The following is a 25,592-nucleotide window of genomic DNA, read 5'->3' as shown; positions in this document are numbered from 1 at the left end:
AGAAAATAAAAAGAAATGGCATTGACAAAAATTACACCCGAGATTTGATATTTGGTAGCACCGCCTTTGGACAACATAACTGCAGTCAAGTGCTTCCTGCAGCCATGAATGAGCTTCCCACCTCTACTGGCAGTTTGGCCCACTCTTCCTGTGCAAACTGCTCCAGTTCTCCCAGATTTGAAAGGTGCCTTCTCCCAACTGCTGTTTTCAGATCTCCCCACAGGTGTTAAATGGGATTTAGATCTGGACTCATTGCTGGCCACTTCAGAACAGTCCAGCGTTTTGTCATTTTCCATAAATCCGTCTCGTCTATTGGACATTGCGCTCCAAAATGCCTCGGTAATCTTCTGATTTTGTGATGCCATGCACTCACTCAAGGCAGCCAGTGCCAAAGGCAGCTCAGCAACCCCAAAACATCACTGAACCTCCTCCATGCTTGACTGTAGGGAAGGTGTTCTTTTCTTTTAAGGCTTCATTTTGTTTCTTGTAAACATAGAGATGATGTGCTTTCCAAAAAAAAGTTCTAATTTGGTCTCATCTGTCCACAGGACATTCTCCCAGCAGGATTTTGGCTTGTTCAGGTGTGTTTTGGAAAACTCCAGTCAGTCTTTCTTCTGTCGCTCTCTCTCAGCAGCGTGGTCCTCCTGGGTCTCCAACCAACAACTCTAACAACTTCTAAAAGGTGCCAATAATTCTGTCGGATTTCTGTGTTGAATAAGCTAAGATTTAGTAATGTTTTCAGCTTTTTTTGTTTTGTTCCACTGCAAACCAAAGAAATACATTTGTGGATACCAAAGGATTTTTTAATTTCAACAATTTTCTGGAACAAATGGTGATAGGCTGTTAACCCTTGAATTGAATGGAGCCTTTACTTCCTGTCCTGTCCTCCAGTTGAATTGCTCACTTGACCATGTCTCATTTACAGCAACTATGTTATCCCCATTGCCATCCATCCGAGCTTTCAGCTCTTCCATCTTTGCATCAAGCTCCTGGTGTACAACACCTTCAGCTTCAACCATCCCCTTCCATTAACCACTCCGTGTGTGTGTGTGTGTGTGTGTGTGTGTGTGTGTGTGTGTGTGTGTGTGTGTGTGTGTGTGTGTCTCGTTGGTTGTTATCTCCGTATATTCAGAAGGTGGGATAGAGTCCACCCAGGTCTCTAAGTATACTCCTCCATTTCAGTAAGGGATCATGATTCATCGACTAGTTTTTGAAGTTTTATTGTTCTCATGGCTCTTTTGAGGATCGTCACCGAGCCTCGGGCAGCTTCCAACTGCAGTTCATTGTCGTAATATTATATCCCCAGGGATGGTTTTTAAGAATTGTGTGGGGTTCTTCTTCATCTTTCGCGTTGCTGCAATAATCACTGGTACAATTTCGGCGCTCTTCATCTTCCATGATCTTTCCACTTCATTTTTGAGGTCTTGGTATGTGATCATTTTCTTGATTTCTGCATTGTTACGACAGACACGGACACGGCTACTTTTATAATATAGATTTCCCATGCGTGTATTGCAGTGTCCTTATAACTGCACGAAAGTGTCTCTTACGGTACTCGGCTACTCTGCTCCTGCGACGATTTTGTAGCGCTTGTACATTCGTACCGTTGATGCAAGCCATGGCGTGACGTTAGCGGGTGCCGGCATATGATCATAATTTATTAGTTCGTCTGTTTTACCACCAAGCCGTTATATAAACACGTTTCAGTTTGTTCTTATTTTTTAACCTTTAATAGACGTTTTGATTTGATCGTTTTGATTTGAACGTAATAGATCGTTTTGATTTGACAATGGAATGGACTGTACACTGTACAGTGTACAGGCGTATACATACATATATATGAAGAACATGAGGAAAGATAACTATCGATGCCGCTTGTCTACCACGGTGGAGACTATGCCGCGGCGTTTGGTAGAGTGCACGGTGTGTGCCTCCCGCTGGGTTCGACTTAACGTTGGTGGGACCTGCTTCGTGACGACCAGCGGGACCCTTTGCCGAGACCCCAAGTCTTTCCTTTCGCGTTTGTGCCAAGAAGATCCCGATCTTGATTCGGACAAGGTGCGCGGCGTTGTGATCGTATTCTGTTTCTTTTTTTTTTTGTGATATTGGGCAAAGGTAGCGTACTTTACCTTATTAAAGGCCTTATCGAGTTGACTCGTCTGGGTTCGATTCCCGACCCGACCACAAACTGTCCGATTGGCAGGGAGTTGCATCACAAAGTGTGCCTTCCCAATCAAATGGGGACGTAAATCCGGCTGTCCCGTCTGCTAGCACTAGTTAGTGGTGTGGGTAAAATATCCCCACGGTGTCTTGGTGAAGAGTAGGCGAGTTATCGACGGCAACCTGAACCAATTCAAATTTCCTGTACCAATATGCTCGACCTGAACGTCAGGCCTGGCCAACCGGTTCGTGAAAGACTGGGAATAATTGTGGCTGTCATAGTAGTGACGTCACTATGCTATTGTTACTAATTATATGACTTGTTTATCAGAGCAGAAGCATGCAAGCTTACCATGGATTGATGTGTTTATCAACGCCATTGCAGACACACAAGCACTTGCCGCCACTTTGGTTTGTATCTCTGGAAAAATAACACTGATTGGGAACGTTGCAGATCAAATACTGGAGGAGGAAAATGACATTTATTACTCCGTGTGTGTGTTTGGCACAAAATGCGGTTAAGCAATTGGCTCACTCTGTCTGTCTGACCGATGTCGGTTGATGATTGAGGATGAAATCGATCGAATTTTATATTTTGAACACGAGAGCACGAATCGGAACTCGAACCTGCGGTTTAGCAGTACTTTCACACTGAATTTGGGAAATTGTATGGAATCTCATTCCAAGCGCGCATGCGCAGAGAGGAATAAAATATTTTTACTCTGCCTGCCTGACAGTCAAACAAAATTGAAAATCATTCCAAACAGGAAACTTGCTGTTTTTTAAGGACATCATAAAGGACACAAACAACAGGCACGAATAACTAACGTAACATGTTTAAAACTAGAACAGCACTCAGTAGAGAGCCGCCTAGTTGGTCCTATCTCCCACAGGTGAAGAATCACTGAAAAATTTTTAGTATCCGAATCCGCATCTTCACCAAAATCTAATCATTTCGTCAGTGTCGTGTCATACGCTACATCTCTGTCAAATTTCGTCCGAATCCGTCCACAACTTTTTGAGATATTTTGTTCACAAACGGACAGACAAACAGACATGGCTGAAAACATAACCTCCATCCACCTTTAGTGGAGGAGGTAATAAGTTGGTGTAAAAGATGTTGTATTAACGGCGGTATATTCTTAATGAATGCTGTTTTTATACGGCCTTTAAAACTTTTATTTTATATTTTAATAGAATTGCAATTAGAACACTGCATAACACAAATCGCTTCATTTGCATCTCCAAAAACGTTCCGTTTAGTAGTACTTCGGCAAAATTGGTCTCGAGCAATAAAATTTTGCCGCACGCTCTGAGGGCGGAGCAACAGCGAGATTCAGACAAAAATGGCTTCTCGTGCTCGGAAATGCAAAGTGAGAGTTGAAAAGACCCTTCCGATGTCCTTTTTCTCAAAATTGCATGTCAAAGATTTAATGTGTTTTTTTAAAATCGAATAACGATGTAAGGTGTTCTATAAACTCTCGTTTATATTGTACTCTTGCTCTGAAGTACGTTTGTGAATGAAGTTGTATCAAGTAGTGATTGTTGAAAGTTTTGCTGCTGAAATGTGTCAAATTTGGCCATATCCCTACTTTGGGCAGGACCAATCGGGAGCATACTTAATCGATCGAGACCCCACCTACTTCAGTCCAATTCTCAATTACCTGCGGCATGGACAGCTCATACTCAACAGGGGTTTTCCAGAAGAAGGTGAGAATTGCTATCCACTAGAGAGCAATAGTTGCGAGCACTACTGGAAAATATATCGTGGACATGGAGAATGGTTACAGAAATGAGGGCTTGTGTGTGCAGTGGTGCTGGGTGATAATCGTGCTTTACCGTTGCTATAGCGATATCAATAATGGAGATTGATTGTCACGATAACTGTTGTGCATGCACAGTGGGTCAATCGCACCTTGAACCCATATATTGGCTGCGTTACGTATTTAGATGTAATTAAAATTACATTTGGCACATTGTTAAACAATAAACATCAAAACAAACAATCAACCGCTCAATGTGCCGAAAGTGCTTTCGGTGTTGAATTTGGGGATCCGTTTGACTGCGCTTTGTCTGTGCGTGAGGCGAAGCGCTCAAGACAACATCTTGTCAAAGATCGAGAAGATGAGCGTCCTCTGTGTGCGGAGCTTCGGCACTGAGGACAGGGACATGCAGGTCATCTCATTCTTCTCTCCTCTCACTGGTCTTGTTGGACCGAAATGAGCGTGCAATACGGTTTTTTGTGTTTCATTTATTTATTTATCCCATTTTTGTCAAAACATGGGATTACTTGGCCTTTATTATTCGTGAAGTCCCATATCGAAGGCATTATTTTAATGTCCGAAGATAGTAATATATGACTTTCTTCACAAATGTCCCAATTACCTTTGCGGCATGGACAGCTCATACCTGCGGTCCAATCTCACCCCTCCCCTCCAAATCTTCCCCATAACCCCTCCCCTCCAAATCTTCCCCATCACCCCTCCCCTCCAAATCTTCCCCATCACCCATCCCTTTCAAATCTCCCCCCTTGCCCCCTCCCTCCTAAACTACCCCCTCACCCCTCCCCGCCAAGACGCCCCCTCGCCCCTCCCCTCCTAGACTCCTGCCTCACCCCTCCCCTCCAAATCTCCCCCATATCCCATCCCTTTCAAATCCCTCCCCTTGTCCCTTCCCTCCCAAACTCCCCCCTCACCCCTCCCCTTCAAATCTCCCCACCCTCATTGCTTCTCAATTTCCCCCCTCTCACTCCCCCTCCTCAAAGCGTCCTCCCCGCTTCTTCCCCCTTCAAACTCTCACCTCCATCTCCCCCAACCTTCTGCCTCGCTCTTCCCCCTCCTCAAATAAAACCTCATTATGGCTCACCCAATCACCATCAAACCTTTTGTCCGCCCCATCCTTCCCTTTCTCCGAGCTATTCTGAAATCTCTGACACACCTTCAACAGCTCTCCCTACCTCTTCCACCTCTTCCACATCTTACCCTACCCCTCCTCCCCCCTGTTCTGTATCTGATGCTCCCCCTTCCTCTTCATTAACGGTATGGACCTCAAACATCCGGGGCCTTCGTTCAAACTTAACTGATCTCTCCATACAGGTTGCTTCTGTCAAACCAGACGTGATCTGCTTAACAGAAACTTTCCTCCTTTATGATGTCTCTGATTCAATAGTATCTCTCCCGGGCTACTCCCTCCTCCGGTATGATAGACCTGAGCCTCGTCCTGGAGGCGGGGTTGCTATCTTTATCAAAAACTCTCTTCCTCACTCGCCCTGCACTGCACTCTCTCCACCTCACCCCCAGGAATACCTCTGGCTACGGCTTCCCCTTCGCTCCCACCTCTTGTTCATATGTGTGTTGTACCGTCCACCAAACAGTGATGACTCCATCTACATCTCGCTGTCTGATGATATGGACCAACTTCTATCTACTCATCCCAACTCTCTCTTCCTCATATGTGGTGATTTCAACTGTCATCATGCCAGTTGGCTGGGTGTGGGTACCTCTCTCACCAGCCATGGCTCCTCAGCAAAGGACTTCTGCGACTCACTGGGACTGACACAATCTGTCAATTTCCCGACCCGGATCTCAGTCAACGGAACATCTTCTCTTCTGGACTTGGTTATGACTAACTTCCCTGAAAATGTCTGCTGCTCTTCTTCTGCTCCGATCGGATCATCTGATCATGTCCTTGTTAAAGTGGACATCTCTCTGACCATCCTCAGGGAGCCTGCTCAGCGTCGACGAGTCTGGCATTTCACTCAGGCCAACTGGCACGGTCTTCAAGCAGCCATCAATCATCTGGACTGGTCTCCCATCTCGACCACCTCTGACATCAACTCATCCTGGGAATTCTTCCAAAGTAAATTGCTCTCTCTCATGCACAGATTTATCCCATCTCGTCTTCAGTTGTCATACCCTTCCTCCCGTCCATGGTACACGGAATCTTGTGGTGAGGCTGTTGCCCAGAAACAACTTGCCTTCGTCTCCTGGAAAGCAAATCCAACGGAAGGAAATCTCATTTCCTTTCACAAAGCCCGAAACAAGTGTGTGTCCACCCTCAGGAGAGCCAGGAAACAATATCTCTCCGTTCTCAAGACCGAACTCTCTTATCTGTCTCCCTCTTCCAAATCCTGGTGGCGTCTGGTCAAATCCGTTTCTGGTGTTTGTTCCCCCTCCATCCCCTCCCTTACCTCAAACGGCTACACAGCTGACTCCGCATGTGAAAAAGCTGAATGCCTCAACTCTGTGTTTGCCTCTAAATCTTGTGTCCCAAACCCATCCCTCTCTGTACCCACCATACCCAGTCGTACCCTGCTGCTCCTGGACTCCGTGTCCTTTCCTCCTGACAAGGTGGAAAAGTTTCTGTCAACCCTCGACTCTGATTCTGCAACTGGACCCGAAGGCATCAGCCCACGGGTCCTAAAATCCTGCTCTGCTGCTCTCTCTCACCCTCTCTCTGTTCTCTTCACCCTCTCTTTTGCTCAAGGTCAACTGCCATCTGCTTGGAAATCAGCCAACATAACCGCTTTGCACAAAAAAGGTGCAAAAACAGATCCTAGCAACTACAGACCAATCAGCCTTCTCCCAATTATCAGCAAAGTCATGGAATCCATCATTGCTTCGGATATGAAATCTTTCCTCTTCTCCAATGGCTTGATCTCTGATCATCAATTTGGTTTCAGACCAGGTCACTCTACTCTGGACATGCTGCTTCTGCTGTCTCAACAATGGATGGAGGTCCTCAATGCCAAACAGGAAATTAGAGCTGTCTCCCTCGACATATCACGTGCCTTCGACACGGTCTGGCACCCCGCTCTGCTCACCAAACTCTCCTCCTTTGGTATCCATGGAAATCTCCACGCATGGCTGGCGGACTTCCTCTCTAGTCGTCGTCAACGTGTGGCCCTGAATGGGTTTCTCTCATCTCCTCTTCCTGTTCAGGCTGGAGTTCCCCAAGGCAGTGTTCTGGGCCCCGTGCTTTTTCTGGTCTTCATCAATGATCTCTCTGACTCTCTCGAAAATCCTCTCTATCTCTTTGCTGATGACTCCACTCTCTGCCGCTCCATACCTCTTCCCTCAGATTGGCAGTCTGCTGCCTCCTCACTCTCTGAAGACCTGGACAAAATCACAGACTGGTCAAACAAGTGGAACATGTCTTTCAATCCTGACAAATCTCACACTCTTACTATGTCTCTCCGAAAAGATCGACTGGACAACCCTCCCATCTACTTTCTCAACAATCCTCTCCAAGAAGTTCTGTCGCTCAAGATTTTGGGTCTCACTATCTGCCATGATCTTTCTTGGGAAAACCACATTTCCAAGCTGGCCTCCAAAGCCAGTCGCCGACTGGGCATCCTCCGTCGTGCGAAGTCCTTCCTCGGCACACCTGAGCTCCTCACCACATACAAGGCTTTCATCCGCAGCTCAATGGAATACTGTTCTCCCCTATGGGCCGGTGCTCCTGCCTCACACCTAGCTCGGCTTCACGCTGTTGAAACCAAAGCTTTCAGAATTATTGGAATCTCCCGCGATGAAGCTATCTCTGAGGCCCTTTCACTCACTCACCGCAGGCAGGTAGGTGGTCTTTCTGTCTTCTACCGACTCCTCTCCGGCCTTGCACCCCCAGCTCTCTCTGTGCTCTGTCCCCCAAATATTCCTACAGGTCGCACAAGATCTGCCAGCAACCCTCTGATGGTTAAACTGCCGAAATCTCGGCTCTCTGCTCACCTTCACTCTTTCATTCCTCTTTTCTCCCGCCTCTGGAACAAACTCCCTCACTCCCTTCAATCCCACTCCTCCCTCCAGGTCTTTAAAACAGCTGTTCACCACCATCTCTTATCTTCCCCCATCCAAAACCTTGATCTTTTCTACCCCCGCTAATTCACCCCAGATCCACCTTGTTTGAAATTCCAACTTCTTTCCTGGAAGTCCTGGCAGTGTCCATATGTTTTATACCTCTCCCACCGCCCCCTTCCCATGCCCCCCCCCCCCCCAAAGCCCTCGCCCTCTCTCAGATCTCTCGATGTCTCCATGTCTCTCGGTCCCTGCTCTCAAATGTTGTGTTTGTGTCCTTCCCCCTCTCTCCCCATCTTGTCTACCGCTCCCGATGTTATATGTTTTATGTGTCGGTTTGTCTTTCTGTGTGATTAATGTTCGCTCTTTCACGAGCCTCGATCTTGTATACAAAAAAAAAAAAAAAAAAAAAAAAAAAAATTAGCAAGCAGCTTGCTCTGTGTGTTTTGTTAGCAAGCAGTTTGCTATAGCTTGCTCAGCCAAACGTTCAGTACAAACCAATTTGGAAACCGCTCGTCTCATCACTCGGCAAACGGAGCAAATTATTCGTCCAGGCAAAATGAGGTTTGACTACAAATTGCAACAGAATTACGAAATAAAGAGTACAAACACACGTAGCTATATGACTATTCATTTTGTTGTTATTGAGATTTATTGTATGCTACATGGTTCTCAGGGCACTAATTACATTATATTATTGTGATGTTATCACGATAATCATGATAATCATGCCCATTATCATGATATAGGTTTTTCTATTACCGCCTAGGCCTAGTGTGCAGTATTATTTGGTCGGGAAGTGGGTTTAATTTTCAAGAGGAAGGAGGAAGGAGGAAGGGGGAAGTGAGAAAAAGGGGATGTCATTGGTTAGGACGGTGGCAAAGAAAAGAGATACAGTGTAATTGTAGGAGGGATAGGGAATGTATGGTGTTACACAGGAAACAGGTCAAAATACCCCCATATTATGTATATTACAAGGATTTGAACAATTTTTCTCCACTTCAGGGAATTTCAATGAAATAGATCTGTTTTCTGGTACCTGAGACTATGAGAATGTAGATGTTTGCTAAAGGTGCACAGTATGCATTAGTTCTGAGTTGAACAATGTGGTTAACTTCCCCTTTCCTCTACAGGGAATGAGGGATTCAAAATGTAACTCGATGGTATTTATAGAATACTTACCCTGTACAGTCAACTTGGTGCGAGCCAACTCATCTGTTTTCTAAGGTTTTTTTTCTTTGATCCAATATGGCTGCCAGACCACGTGATAATGACGTCATAAAGCTATATTGTCTAATATAATTGTTGCGTAGATCACGCTCAAGAAATTTCAAACTGATCAGACTAAGTGTTGTCCCTGTCAAATTATGACATCATAATAAAGTACCAATGACGTCATTGTTAACAACACTTATTCCACATGCAAAGTTCTTTATAATGAGCCACGTTTCAATTTTATCCATGGAGCGGTTTCGGAGATATAGAGGTTCAAAGTGTTAATGTTTTTCCAAGATGGCGCTTGAACCACGTGACCAATGATGTCATAATTATCATTAAATATTCTACAGGAGGAGGTGCTCCTATGGTGGAAATTCCATGTCCATCAGACCCACAGTTGGTGAGAAAAAAAATTCATACTGATCTGATCAAGCATTGTACTTGTCGAATTATGACGTCATAATTAAGATACCGATGACATCATCATTAACATATCTTATTCCCAATGGGGAGTACTTGACAACGCACCATGTTTCAATTTTTTCCATGGAGCGGTTTTGGAGATAATATAGAGGTGTAACGTTTTTCCAAAATGGCGTCCGTACCACGTGACCCATGACGTCATTATCAATAAAAAAAAATTGTATAGGCCGAGGCGCTCCTATGGTAACATTTTGTGTCAATTGAACCAACGGTTGCCGAAAAAATGAATTTTAAAAATGCAGACAGGCACGCACGTACGTCACACAGACACAACCGATCGGCGATCGCCGAACTGCTTTTCGTTTTACGAGCACTGGGTAACTAGAACAATACTCGTAGAGCGCATAGTCTCATCTCGTGCTCATTTTGAACAAACGTACTAACATTAACTGAACACGATACTATTATGGCCCATATACCCGTATCATCCATGCACCCAATTATGTCACATACATTGCCATAATCCATAGCTCTATTGATTGATATTTTAATGACCACTTTTGTGCACATTAAGGCTAAATTGTGTCAATGAAGGTGAATATGAAAAAAAATAAATTCAAACTATATTCCCCAAGGCAGGTCGAACTGGTATGAAGTTTGCATTGATCTGTAAAGTGGTTCTGGAGGGTTTTTTTTTTTTTTCCTATGCTCTTATTTTCAATCCAATATGGCCACCAGAGCACGTGACTGATGTCATAAATTTTAATCATTCATTCATATCGGGTCGTACATCAAATATATGAAGTTTCAGATTTTCCTTGGATATGGATTTTGAATCGACCAATTATGCCTGGAATACCACATCACTGATGCCATCGTCATTACCCTATATACTCCATGGGGAGTGGATGATGTATGTCAAATTTCAACTCCTTTTGTTGAGCGGTTTCAGACTATGTTAAAAAAATTATTTCAATCCAATATGGCTGCCATACCATGTGATTTATGAAATTATAGTTGTCAATAAAATATTCTCCATGGCAAGTCACTCCTATGTTTACAGTTTCGCATCGATTGGACAAGTGGTTGCAGAGAAAGAAATTAAAGCGAAAATGTATACATGTGGACACAGAGATATGCACTGGAATAGTCTCACAACCCTTTTGGTGTGAGACCAATTAAGAAAAAAAAGAAAAGAAAAAAAAACACCTTTAGAGGCCATTTTTCCCTGCAAAGCGGGGGTTGGCCTTTTTCGGGGACCGTGTTTGTTGTTTTTTTTTTGGTCCCCTTTTTGAAGCCATGTTTTACGGCCGGATGCCCTTCCTGCCGCCAACCCTTTTTGCCGCCTTTTACGACAAGCAGGGAATTACCAGTGAACTGGTACTCAAATAGCCGACCTCGGAAGGATGGCAGGCTGAGTCAACCCCCCTGGCGTTAATTCAGCGATCGACGGGGATTCGAACCCAGGATCCTTGGATCCTAAGCCGGCACCCTAACCGCTAGCCGAACACCAGGCTTAGAGACCAATTAAGAAAAAGAAATCAAAATGTGTATTTTAGAACGAGTGGATAATGTGACTCCTGTTTCCATTGTAGTGAACAAATCCAACTGTTATTGACTTCTACAGGCCCAGCCATACCTTGATTTAAAGTGAATAACATCTTGCAGTTGCAGAATTTGAGAACGGTGTGTGTGTGTGTGTGTGTGTGTGTGTGTGTGTGTGTGTGTGTGTGTGTGTGTGTGTGTGTGTGTGTGTGTGTGTGTGTGTGTGTGTGTGTGTGTGTGTGTGTGTGTGCGTGCACAGTTCCATGTGAACACGACCCGCTTATCGAGGTAGTGTACTTAACTTTGAGCTGTCTGTTCCAGGTTCTTCCTAACCAGACTATAATCTGTTTGATTGGAGCTTCGCAAGCAGGGCGTTGCATCACAAAGTCGGCCATCCCTTGAATAGATATTAAGCTTGGTGTCGTATGTGCTAGAATTTAATAGCTGGAGAATGTTGAAGATCCCTTGGGGTCTTTCACGAAGAGTAGGCAAGCTATCACCAGCTCTATGAACAAATACAAATTTCCTGGTCATGCCCAGCTAGTTTGCGAAAGACTCAGGCCAACAACCTTCCCTGGCTGACCCCATGAGAATGTTGGAATAATTTAGGCCGTTGAAGAAGTATTCGTCAGACTATGAGCTGCTTAAAATAACATCGATTGGCTTGGCATGATGTAACAGAACATCGATTGAAGTGTGCTAACCACTGTGGGAACAATGGGACTACCATAGAACGTCCCGTTGATTACATCCATTGTTCTACCTGTCTGCCAATGCCGAATGGCATTAGACTTTACAATTAGGACTATTTTTCCATTTTACTTAGATTGACTTGATAGTTGTGCTCCCTGTCAATGTAAAGCCTTTTGTTTTTGTACAATACTTGGCCAAGTGCACCACGAAACACACCTGCATTGTACCAGATTGGCAACAGTCGAGAACGACAAGCACGTGCTTCTGCTTTTTTTTGCACGGCCAGGGTGGTGAGCAACTTCTCGATTATTCAAGTCTAACAATACACATCAAAATGTGCTGTACCACTGCAGATTGAGAAAATTCAAAACAAAAGGGATTTCATGAATAGCTCAGGATTGCAAAAGTTAAATAAACTGTGAATTTATTCAGGTGTTTTTATTATTTAATTTTGTTTTCAGTCAAATTGTTGTCCAAAAACCCCCAAAATACCATTATTTATCTTTCAGCTCTGGTTTTAAGGAGAGCATCAGATATCACCTAATTAATTATACTCCACACGTGCCAATTTCTTTCTGGTCCCGAAATGTGGAACAAAATGATGTACACATCTTCATGCAATGACTTGCATGACATCCAAGTAATAAGCAAAATTCATTTATAATTCTCACATATTTCCAATTAATTTGGATTTTCTTTTAATTACCTCCGTCACCGAAGGTGGATGGACGTTACGTTTTCACCCCTCTGTTTGTCTGTTTATCTCTGTGAACAGGATATCTCAAAATGTTATGGACAGATTCAGACAAAATTTGGTGGGCAGGTTGGACGAGGAAGAATTGATAAGATTTTAATGAAGATTTGGATCTAGATAGATTTTCTAAAGTGATTCTTCGCCATTGAGTGATAGAGCCAAAAACGATATGCAGTATAGCACAATATTTCAAAAGGTTGTGGACGGGTTATGACTAAACTTGGTGATTGAGTTGGTCAGGTGACAAGAACAAGCTGATTAGATTTTGATCCAGATCCGGCCTATCAGTGGGAAACAAAACATAAACTGCTCACTGTGCTCAGCCTGGTGGAAGTATGCGCTCTACTGTGTGCCATTCTAGTTTGAAGTTATTTTTGGGCTTGAGAGAGAGATGAATGGAGTTGTTTGGTGAGGAATTAATAAACACTGACAGCATATTTATTTTGTGATGAGAAAATGTACTTTTAACTGGATTTAACATTAATCAATAATCTGGTGATTGAACACATGCCAGGCTATGTTTAATTTGCAATGAGTTGGTATTGTTACGTTTGTGGGGGTAGGGATGAAATTCCTCAGGAAAGTTTGGCATGTTTAGTTTAGCATGGACCGTGTGACGCGAAGAAGAAGCCCACCTCAATGTACATAAGCAGGGTAAACGTTCAGGTTAAGAGTGTTTGCATGTCACCACACGGAGGGTGGTTTTTGTGTTAGTTAGGGCGCAAGATTAATAATTTCCAGAATGTATTGCCTCCTGTGATTTTCCCTTCTGTTTTATTTCAACTAAAAAGGGCCGCCACTACGAACGACAAGAACGGCCATAAAAAGCTCAATTCACCCACAACACCGTCATGCCTAAAGAGACCCGAACATTTGCCGATCGGCACGTAAACCCCACCCCCGAACATTGTCAGAGGCTAGACTCCACATCGGAGGACCGTAATTGACAGGCCACGCCCCGAGCTTCGTCGATGGGCGGAGCTTTGTCGAGCAGGCTGTGAGGCCCCGTCCAGAAGGGGATCATTGGTCATGGAGATGGAATGATGTGATGAGACGTCGGGATTGGTAGAGTATGACGTCGGCGAGGGACAAAGGAGGGTGAGTCCCTCCTCCCTCCCTTCTCTCTCGTTCTGGGCTTAGTCGTCGATGGTCGCATTCCTGGCTCGTGTGTGATCGTAAAGAGGAAGAACCCGCAATTCTCTCTCTCTCGTTGAACGGCTGTGGAGAGGACGGTGTTCCCGTGCGGTGGTGATCCCAGACACGTTTTGCCACCGCTTCGCACCATCTTGTGCGCTTCTCGCACGTAAACTCGGGGCCCCTTCACAGTTATCCTCATCCGCGCAAGCTGAGTATCGGCCGACTCACCAAACCATTTTATTTGCTTTTATTTCTCCCTGTGTCATGTAATTGTGTCTGAGTGGAGGGAGGGTCCCTCACCTTAGCCTTATAGTTACCTCAACTTTCATTTTTTTCTTGCTTCACGTTTATTTTTTATAAATTCATTATTTGCTGTATCTTACTTTTGTGTCTCGTGTCTGTTTACTCGTTTGTGGGTTCGAGGAATAAACCCCCGTGGCAGCCGTCTGATCAGGTAAGGCTTCGGGCTTTTCCCACGCGCGCGAAAAGATAATCCCGCCATGTTTGGGTATACACTTCGGATTAAAGCAACGTTCGTCTATTCGGCTGAGGCCGGTGTTCATTGGCCACGGATCTGACTGTATGTTTTAAAATTGGCAAACCTTTTATTTATTTTCTTGTGTTTGCAGGAGTGTTGGAAGAGGCAGAATTTTATAACATCACTGATCTCATCGGCCTTGTCAAAGAACGAATCAGGGAAAGAGATGCGAATGCAGCAAAGGTATGGAAAATGATAAAATTCTCTAAATATGTTTCTTAGGGTTCCATGTTGTTTACCTTTCCAAACTTTTTCTTTCCTTCCTTCAGGGGAATGCGAAACATGTCTACCGGGTACTCCAATGCCAGGAAGATGAGCTGACCCAGATGGTCTCCACAATGTCTGATGGATGGAAATTTGAGCAGGTAATATTATCCATTACCATTCTACCAACCAAACTGAGCGGTGTGATGGTTATAGTGTCCGCTCCGAGTCTGAGTGATTGGCGGTTCAAACCCCAGCTGAATCCGACCAAAAACTTTTAAAATGGTATGTGCTGCTTCCTTTGACGCTCGACATTTTAAAGGCTAGAACACACACCATCAACCACAAGTTGGCAACCATTCTGCAGGCTTGGTAGGCCTCCTCTTGCGTCTAAGTTCCTTGTAAAGGAACTCGTATTCATATTTATTTAGGCCGTGGTCCACAGAATCCTTCAAGCTTAAATTCGATGATTGGTGCTGCTATGGGCTCTTCATTTTCGAGCTCCAGTTACCTCCATCACCGAATGTGGCAGAAAGTTCGGTTTTCACCCCTGTCTGTTTGTTTATCTGTGAACAGGATATCTCAAGTTGTGGACGGATTCGGACAAAACTTGGTGGACAGGTTGGGTGTGTGACAAGGATGAATTGATTCGATTTTAGTTCTTCCCGCCACTGGTTGTGAAATTTCGTGATTCTGACACGAGATGTCACAGTGCTACATTAGTCAAGATGGCAAAGAGCAGCACAACATTGTCAGTACATTACAATCCTCAGAGTAAGAGACAGTCAACGGAGTATCGCCACAAAGGATCACCAGCTCCGACTTGGCTCCGTCAGATTTTCATCTCTTCCCCAAACTTGTGAATCGCTCAAGTCCTGAAGTCAGCAGGACACAGAATTTGTATTGTGACCACATCACAAAACCATAGTGAGATGTTTCATATGTGGGATTCACAGGCATACGTTGAGTTGAGACATTCTGCCCTATCGTGAGGCCATTTGAGGTGAAGAACAGGAAAGGAGAGCTGCTCCAGCGATGGACTTCACAAGGTGCCAGCATCACTGAGGAAGGAGATTGGTTGGAGAGTTTAATATTGAGATAAGGACGATTTCCTGGATTGCCAAAGGATGGCCACGTAACGTTCCCTCAGTCGAGTTAACCATTCGTGGTGAGAATGCAAGTTCCGTGACTGTGTCTTTATGAAGGTTTTGTTGCAATAAACGGTACATCACTGATTGTTCGACTTTGCATGGAAAAGACCCAAACCTGGAACTCTTCAGGACCAGTCTGCTGATGACCTCAAGTTTGGAGATGTCACCTGAATTTTTTCAAATTGTGCAGTCAGCGTAAGGAATATTTTTTAACATTCTTTCCATTCCTCTGCATGTTTTTGACATTTTGACACAAATACTACAACCTTTGTGTTGTCCTGTACATGTGGAATCCCCTTAATCATCCTCAAGTAAGATCGAGTTTAATTTTGAAATATGGACGTCATAAAACCAAAATTATGGGGTGTTTGTGTAATATACATGAAAGATTAGAAAATTCTCTTTTCTGCAATTGTTTTATTTATTTATCGTCTCTGATGCCAATCTTTTTCATGTCCTCACAGCCGTTGGGGAAAAGAAAAAGAACATGTTGTACATTTCCACACCCCTCTTGTTCTACAGCTTGTGTGTTCTCCATGTGACGAATTCCTCTGTGTCGTGTCACGAGAGCTCAGCACAGTCACAAATGGTCTACACCATGAACCCAGCGGCAAGGCCAAGGTCTCCATTCTTATCTGCCCTATATCTTGGTCCTTCAATCATTCGTGTTAATTGCTGCTTTTGCTTTCTCTTTGTACGTTAACTAAACTCTGCCGTTTCTTTCAGATTTTGCAGGAGCGGGGATCCCGCATGTGAACCTCTTCTGACAATTGGCCTGATTGATTGGCCTGATTGGTCATTGGCCTGCTTTCTGTCCTGCATCCAAATGCATTATTGACTGTCCTACTCTGTCCTTCTGTAAAACGAATGGTTCCTTTAAATATTACTTGTGCCTAAGGAAAGTCGATGAAGCATTTGGACGGATAGGAAACCATTATTCCTTTGCAGCAAGCAAATATGGCAAAATGGAGAAGATTGTCATGGGGACGGCAAGGCTAACCCCCGCTCTAGCAGGGAAAATGGCCTTAAAATGCCTGTTGTTGTTGTTGTATTCCTTTGCAGCACAATCAATATTTTCAGTGCTTTAATAAACAAACTTCTTGTTGTTTTTTTATTTTATTATTTTTTTACTTTTTGAAAAAACTGTACATAAAACGCTGTTGTACTTCTGTATATTGCATGTTCAATAAATTAAAAGTAAAGGTAATATTGGAGTTTTTTTTTTAACCCATTTAGGTAAAAATGCAAAAACCATGTCGCAAAATTTCAGTTTAGATTAATAGTGACAATAAGACAGCGTCCAGGGTACTCCGTTTTCATGACAGGGTACGGAAGGGAAGATACTGATGGTAAAACAGCATCCAGGGTACTGGTGACTGACTGGAGATGAGAGATGGGTGCACCAATATGATCCTGGGAGTAAGAGACGGTCACAAAGGATCTTCAGCCCCAACCTGGCTGGGTCAGATTTTCATCTCTTCCCCAAACTTAAGGAACACCTTCGTGGAGAACACATTTCTTCCGACGATGATGTCAAGGCCTCTGTGACGGTATGCTATCTCACCGTGCTGGTTGAGCTATCGTGACGGCATCACAAAACTACTTGGACATTGGCAGAAACATATGGACCACAATGATGTTGAGAAAATAAATATGAACCATGGTAGAATAAAGATTGATGTTCGTATAAAGGAAAAGGAGGAGAAGAGGAGGTTAGTATGTTTAATTCAAAAAATTTTTTACGTGTTTTGGAGAAAAATAATACAAGGCATTACTTTTCAACACCTTCAGTAAGAGTAAAATTACAATATTTCACAGCTAATCATGGACCAACAAAAGGACTTTGCTCACTTCACAGAAAGGATGGACATTTGCAAACATGTTTTTGTGACAAAAGGTCATGGAAGAGTTTATACATAAATGTAAGATGAGGGAGGACAAGTATGTGCACATTTTGGGAAAAGACCCATCATGAAACTGTTCCCCAATAACAAATTCCCCAATTTATAAGAGTTAGTACTTGGTGCTCAAGCATTTTTGAGGTTAAAATAAAAAGAAGCAGAAATCCCTGAATTTGGCTTGTCTGAAATTTGAGACAATAAGACATGGCTCTGTAAAAATTGCTGAAGATCAAGATACTACGATCGTTGACCAGTCATTGCTGATTAACCCTTATAGAACATCCATAGCGATCCCCAAAAAAATTCACAGCAGCAAGGTATGTATCCCAATAATAATAAAAAATCCAAATAAGTAACAATTTCGAAATATTCAAAAAACAATTCCACTTTGAAACAAATTTGAACATTCAAAAAAACAAGAAAATGTGAAAAAGTCAAGGGGTGTGAATACTTTCTGAAGGTATTGTACACTATTTGCCAAAGCAGTAGCAGTATTAAAGGTTTAATGTGCTTGTGATGTGTAAACCTTCTGTTCACCCAACCCATCCCATACATGTAGGATGCGGTGGCCCCAAGACAAGTACAAGACGGTAATGTAGTCCTTGAGCCAACCGGCCATTTTTTGAAGTGAATGCTCCGGGGGGGGGGGGGGGGGGGGGGGAGTAATTCTCATTATGATTTTCCATTAGACCAATGTCTCAAGTGTCAGAAAAGGTGTGATGGACATCTGAGAACGGTAGCTTAGTGCCCGGATGGACGCCATCTTTGAAACCACCCAGCTCGAAAATGCCCATTTGGTGGGGTACATTGTTGCACGTGTATCTGGACTTCTATACTAGCTATCGATGTGCGGTTGACGACTAAATATACGTCCGATGTGTACCGTCTAAATAAAAAATAATATGAAGCATTTTGTTTTAGATTAATTATTATAAAAATCAATTATCGAAAAAAAAATCATATTTTTCAATATTTTATTATTAGACTTGTACTTTTTTTAGTGAAACAACACTGGTATGATTTTCCAAATTATGCATTGTGCTACACCGTTTATCTGTCTATAAAAATAACTCAAAAACTAAAACATATCATCCACCACGAGTGTACACAAAAAATATATGAAAAGGCATGCACTTTCCACAAACCGAAACTATGTCAGTTGGAATTTCCCGCCGATAATCAACCCACAGAACCCAGTGCCGAAAGTGACGTCAGTCTATTCTATATCTATATTCTATATCTCACTCTGAGATTTGTTGCGGTGACCTGATTAATTTCTGAGGGGGGGGGGGGGGGGGGTGGGTGGCTTAAGAACTAAAAGTGAACATGTTAGATGGCGCCACATACAACTCTATTATAGAGTTGTATTGTGGCGCCATCTAACATGTTCACTGACTTGGATGAGTATGTCTATGTAAGCTGGCGAGCTTTTCGGATATCGGAGTAATCTAACGTCAGTCTTTTTGTTCTTTCAGCTGAGATGGCCGGTGTCGAGGCGAAACGGGTGAAGATTGAACCTGAGTCCGGAACGTGCATCCTGTGCAGCAAGAAGTCGCCACTCTCTGAACTAAGCAAGGCAGCGGGCAACAGTTCTTGGAAGACATTGTGTGACGCAGCCGCAGTTAGAAACTTTTATCCAATTCTAAAGCTAGTCCAAGAAGGCGCAGTTGAACTTCCTAATATTCCAATATTATACCATAGGGCTTGTAGATCAGACTTCACTCACAAAAACCACCTAGCTACTTTGACCAATGCAGCTAGAAGTTCTTCAGTTGATACTGGCGATGCGGTGCGACGGCGATCATCACGGGAAGAGACAGGATCAACTTCAACGGTCTACGATGATAAATGCATTTTTTGCCAGCGTGCTTCAAAATTCATAAAAGGCAGTCGTACCCGTGAAACAGTTGTCTTGGCTGTTGAACTTCGAGCAGATAAGACAATAAGAGATGCTGCGACAGCTCGCAATGATGAGAGAGTTTTGGCATTGACTACACGAGATATGGTTGCAGCTGAGGCTCACTACCACTTCTCCTGCTATAGAAACTACACACGGCCCCAAAAACCTCAAGTAGAAACTGACATTGAAGATAATATCGAGAAAAAAGAAATGATACGATGTATATTGTTACAGATACGACTTTGATGGTATGGTGGGCCGAGCGGGATGGCCGCCGTATCCGTACAAGTTACCCGATTGTGCCCGAATGTTAACTAATCGCGCTACGCTGGCTCAATAGGAAAGAGAAGACACCCGGCTGGGTTACAATCACACAATACGACACCAGGGGTTCAGTTCTCAAGACCTCCGGAGGAGGTTATATTAAGGCGGAAAAGGTTAGATTACAGGGACAAGAGGGAAACATAGGAAGGTGGGCACTTAGACACAACCTTATATTAACCCTAGACAGACCACAGATAAACAGGACAACGCTGACTCACACGGGATTTGATGGCAAGGAAAGCGGCAGTCGATGGCTCAGGTGCACCTGGCTCAGGGACAGAATCACGTACGGTGGTGTCCAGCAGATGCGGGGAGGTCGCTCAGCGCTCGTGGGTCGCGACTTTGGTGGAGATGCCGGGGAGGTCGCTCAGCGCTCGGGAGGGTGGCGTCTTGTCCTTCCAAGCTCGGGGCGCATCTCTAACGTCACGTCCGGCGCGGGGCCGCGTATATCCGGCGGGGAGTCACGCCCTCGCTCGTTAGCTCCGCCCCATATGGCATCGGCCCATGGCTTCTCATTGGGTGCGGGGGTTACCGGTTCCGCCCTTGACGAGGGGCCGACAGGGAGCCCCCTTCTGGGTAACCCCGTCGAGCACATGTTCAATGGCGGCCAACCGAGCCGGAGTGAGGACGCAAAGCCGCTGTTGTTGTGGTTGTTGTTGGAGCTTGAGATGATGGGAAGAGATGCGGGGAGGTATGGGAAGGTCCTAAACTCCTACTGGTGCCATATCATCACATTCTGGTGCAACGAAGAGTCATAATTAATGGAAACAAGTCCTTAACTGACATAGATTAAGAATAACTAGCAAGATGTCCTATAATTGTCTACGTGTGGTGCGGGGGACCTGGGCACGACATTTAATGGGGGAATGAAGGGGAAGATCGGCTCTAATGGGTGTTGTTTACAGACAATGGGACTAGGGAATGGGGTAAGGGGAGAGTTGGGGAGTATCGGAGAAGATAGGGGAATATTTACAAGCGGATATGGAGGTCAAATTCCATATTCGCAACATTGCACCCTTCTCTACCCTCGGGGCGTCCCGACCCGATAAATTTTTACCTACTTTAGTGTGGCACGCAATGTAGTTCCCTCTACTATTAACTCTACCCTGAGTGCGACAGTTTTATAGATATTCACAAATGAGTAAATATGTCCCCCTGCGACGTTGCACCCTTCTCCTCTCAGAAACACACCCACAGGATAACCGAATCCGGAAAGAATCCTCAAACTAAACATACAGCCGGTAGGGAGCATTATTTACAAGACTACGCTGATATTTACACTACGATCCAGGACCTGTCTTTGGAGGAACACATGCAGATGTTATGCATAGAGAGAGCGCGCTTGCCAACATCGATACACCAACCCACGAGTGCTCTGTGGCCGACGGCCTTTAATAACGTGCAGAGCACCCTTTCCCAGCATCAAAAGCACCACCCCACCACCAATCGGTGCAGTCACCATTGTTCATTGGAATAAAAGTAACTTCAACAACCCCTAACCCTGCAGGTGTCTCTTGCTCTTCTTGTGGTGCACTTGGTGGTATTAACTATTAGTGGTTCACCTGTATGGCATAGGTGCCACGTTGGCCCATAGGTCCATCCCCGGGTGGTGCTTGGCCGCAAACGAACTGCGGTCCATCGTGGGTGGCCACAAACATTGCGGTCCATATGGTGTATCGATCCCGGCAGCAAGCAGCGAAAGTGCAGGCCCACAACTGCGTCGCCAGCACCTCTCTCTCCTCTCTCTCCACCCCAAAGCCAGATCCTCGGAGGTGGGAGACAAAAGAAGCAGACAAGTGAGTAAGGTGGTAAGGGCGCAAAAGTGCACGCAATGTAAGGTAATGCACACTGGGGGCACATGGGAACCAGGTGAGACAGGTACGTTCCTATCGTACGCCCCCCCCCCCACCAGGTAACCTACATGGCCCCTCCCTTACCCCTTACTGCATCCACACAACACTACACTACTCATAAACATCTACTTTACAAATCAACAAACATCCCTACTGTCTTCCCCGTTCCTCCCATATACCAAATTCGTCTTCTCTCCCTCCTAACCAATCAAATTTGCCATTTTCAACTCTCATCAAAATTTGCCATCTCCAACTGAACATCAAAATTTGCCATCACCAATTCATCATCAGTCCCTCCTAGGGAGGGAGAGATGGAATCACCCCAATGTCTCATCCACGTCGTGATGCGTCCCACAAATCCTCACAGCAATCTCATTTCCTGCAACAAACAAAGAAAACACAGGTGTGGAGTCATCATCATCACCACAGGCAAGTGGCTGCGTATGGTGCGACAGGTTCATCAATCCTAACTATTTCCTAAATGACTTTAACAACTTTACACTACCCGGGGTCTTTCTCCGGCCAAACCATTGGCCCTCTTACACTATGGGTTCTAAAAACCAATTCCCATTGGCCAAACTGTGGTGCTCTTCAATTTGGGGTCTCACTCCCCCGATTCATCTCCCGGTGCCCTCGCACAATTTCTGGGCTGCGGCGTGTACCTCTCCCAGTGGGTCTACCCACCTGCACACCTCCACCACTGCAGTTGCCTCCGAGCTTACCTGCTCCTTGCCCTAACCTAACTACCTGGGGAAGGCCCTCTGGCACTCTCCCCACTCGGTGCCCTCTCTGGCACTGGGCTGCCCGATCCACACCCGGGATCCTCAGGCACCCACTCACAACTACCGGCTCCCAGAGCCCACCTGCGGCCTCACCTGGCCGACATCCTCACAGTGGTGGAGTGCCCAACCAACTACACACACTAACAGGCTACACGCCCAGCCATTTCCACAACACTAATGCACCCATTCACAACACCATTCTGCAACCGCACCACAAATGCCAATATCCAACCACAATTTACCTGCACCCTCTACCTAACACTTACACTACCCACCCCGGGTACTCGTGAAAGGGGTCCACTCTTCCCCCATCCACACCTTCGCACCATGCACACCACTCCGTACCACTTACTCCAACTTTCTCCACACACCTGTACTTGCACACCTGTGCTCTCACACCTGGTGCCACCGGCACCCTTCTCTCCCCAAGCGCATTCGCGCTGATCCACACACTCACTACTCATACACTGCTCCACACACCTGTCCAGTTGCACCCCTGTGCAATCACACCTGTTCAATTCTCACAAACACGGCATCATCTCAGCTAACTACTCCCTTCTGAAACTTGCGCTTCCCAGTCGTCCCTTTAAACTATTGCGCTCCCTCGTCATTATCATCCACACTAATCTACCTGCGTCCCTACTACAGGTATCAGTCACTAACTAAACTTAACGTCACCTAATGTCAATCCTCGCTAGATCCCTACACACCATATCCTAACCCACCCGGGCTAGTTTTCACTGCCATACACCCCATAAGCTATTGCTCCTTTGCCCCACCATGGGAAGGATGGTGGATTTGCCATCCCACCACATCGGGGGTCTCTCACTACCAATTTCGCACATCAAATTGCAACAAATTAAAAATTTGCCAATCACTGCCCATCATCTGCCAATCACTACTGCCAATCCCTTGCCAATCATCAAATTTTGCTTTTCTCTAATTTTGGGTCCAAAACACTAACCTCATCACCCAGTCGACTCACTAATACCTCTCGGTGCGCCAATCCCTGTCCAAAGCCCGGCTTCGTAAAGCCAAGCAATGGATGCTGGTTGTTTTGTGCCAGCGGCTGGATGCGTCCGGCACTCGGTGCAGGGACGGGGGCTTACCCGGGCCGAGATCCCATGCATCACCTCGGCGTGGAGCCATCCAATGTCCCGATCTCGACCTGCCGGCACGTCTCAACAAAACGTGGTCGCCATGACGACCCTTTCTATCGGGCTGCCAGCTCCGCCTAGTGGAGCCTGGACGCGGCCGTTCAAAGCGAGGCCCGGCACGCACCGAGGGCCTGCTTCGGCTAAAAGTCGCTCTAACCTCTAACCCGTGTAACGTCGATGCTTCACCTGGACGCTTACACCCCGCAGCCCGTTCCTTGCTCACACATCCAGCCGTTTCCATGCTCCTCGTACCGTTCCTTACACACCTCGGTACACCCATTCCACTCACAGCCTTGGTCACACACCTGACCACCGAACACTTTGGCACACATTCGTTGGTCGCACACCTCACCAAAACACCTCTTCGCGCCCCCTCCTCAGTCACCTCCTCTGTGACAATCACAGGTGTGCTCTCATTCGCACACCCAACCACGTGCCTCACCACCAACTCCAGCGTGCATTCCCACTCACGCTCTACCATTCCAGGTGTGCATCCTTCCATCCCAGGTGTACATCCTCGCTCACCTGTCACAACTAACTCACGCTCCATGTCACTCTCACTACTTTCACCTCCATTCTTGACAGCGCACTCACCCTTACTCTTGACAGCGCAGTCTTTCCCCATGCACCTGTCCGTCACACACCTTTCTCGCGCACACTCTCCCGTTACACCCTCTGTAACACTCACCACAGGTGGACACTCTTCCTTACTTCTGACAGCGCACTCTTTCCTCATGCACCTGGCCGTCACACACCTTTCTCGCGCACACTCTCCGGTCACACCCTCTGTAACACTCACCACACCACGCTTCCATGTGCTCCCTCGCACACGCGCTACGACCGACTCACTCCCGCCAGCACACTCACTCCTTGGCACGCACTTTTTCCTCACACACCCCAGAGTCGGACTTTCTTGCACACCTCCTTTTTCGCACACCAGACCTGTCGCACACTTCACCAACGGCCTCTCACGAACACCCGGGTCTATCTCGACCCCCAAGCTTATTAAATCCCCTGGCGCATCATACGCACGACCATATTGGTCACCACTTACACCGGGTCCTCTTCCTCTTCGCTTCTCCTCCATCACCTGCGAATCCCTCATCCGGTTAATGAGCACATCATCACGATCCAAACACAGACTTTGGACCAATTCTTTTATCTCCTCTTTTATCTCTTTCTTATCCCCTCTCCGTCGCTTCTTAATTTCGCTCATCCCTTCTTCCACTTCTTCTAATTTGTGCTTCACCTCTTTTATTCCCCGGTACGTCTCCTCAAGCTCATCCTCTAAGGCTACCTTGACCGTTTCCAGGTGCGTCCTCACCTGCCGGTCCTTCGTCTCCATTACCTCTATCACCTCGTCCAACCTCGTTGTCAGTCCCTCACGTACCATCTGACATTCCCTCTTTGTCGCTATCAAGTCGTTTTTAATTTCTTTTTGTGTCGCCTTTAAACCTCCTAATACCGCAGTGTTCCTTTGAACCTGCTCCACTAACTCCGTCTGTCCCACCGTCAGCTGCTCCACCTCCTGCGTCAGGTCCTCTATGCCCCCTTGTAACTTTACAGTCCCCTTTCTCACCTCCTTTTCCATGTGCTCCTCACAGTGCCTCACCTCCTCGCGCACTCCTCCGACCTCCTCACTCACTCCTCTTCTGATCTCCTCTCCCATCACTTGCATCTCCTGCCCAGATGCCACCCTCATCTGCTCCATTTCCTCCCTGTGAGCATCCAGTTTGGTTTCTACCCCCATTCTGACCCCCTCTATCTGCTGCTCCATTTGTTTAACTTCCCTTTCCGCTTGGTCCCTCATGTCCCTCAATTTGCCTTCCATGGTGTTTTCTAACCCCTCTAACCCATTTTTCACTCCCTCTATTTGATTCTCCTGGGCAGCCATTCTATTTTCTACCCCCTCTAACCCATGTCTCACCTCTTTTATCCCATTGTCTAACCCCTCAAAATTTTTGTCTAACTTCTCAAAATTATTGTCTAACTTCTCAAATTTCATGTCTAATCCCTTAAAATTATTGTCTACCTTCTCACCAGTACCCCTCGCTTCGTCC

The 25,592-nt window shown here is 45.6% G+C and overlaps 1 protein-coding gene across 1 annotated transcript; it reads left to right on the top strand.

The window, feature by feature from the left end:
- Positions 1–1,732: 1,732 nt before the first annotated feature.
- Positions 1,733–16,822, top strand: LOC137432718 (BTB/POZ domain-containing protein KCTD5). The gene is made up of 6 exons (XM_068124853.2): positions 1,733–2,058; positions 3,762–3,870; positions 14,352–14,443; positions 14,530–14,625; positions 16,138–16,236; positions 16,342–16,822. The coding sequence occupies exons 1-6, from the start codon at positions 1,795–1,797 to the stop codon at positions 16,369–16,371; spliced, it is 690 nt and encodes a 229-aa protein (XP_067980954.1). The 5' UTR covers positions 1,733–1,794; the 3' UTR covers positions 16,372–16,822.
- The last annotated feature ends 8,770 nt before the right edge of the window (positions 16,823–25,592 follow it).

This window comes from Myxine glutinosa, chromosome 1, assembly GCF_964187855.1.
Source record: "Myxine glutinosa chromosome 1, kmMyxGlut1.1, whole genome shotgun sequence".
NCBI lineage: Eukaryota > Metazoa > Chordata > Myxini > Myxiniformes > Myxinidae > Myxine > Myxine glutinosa.
This window is presented reverse-complemented; position numbering and strand designations above follow the sequence as displayed.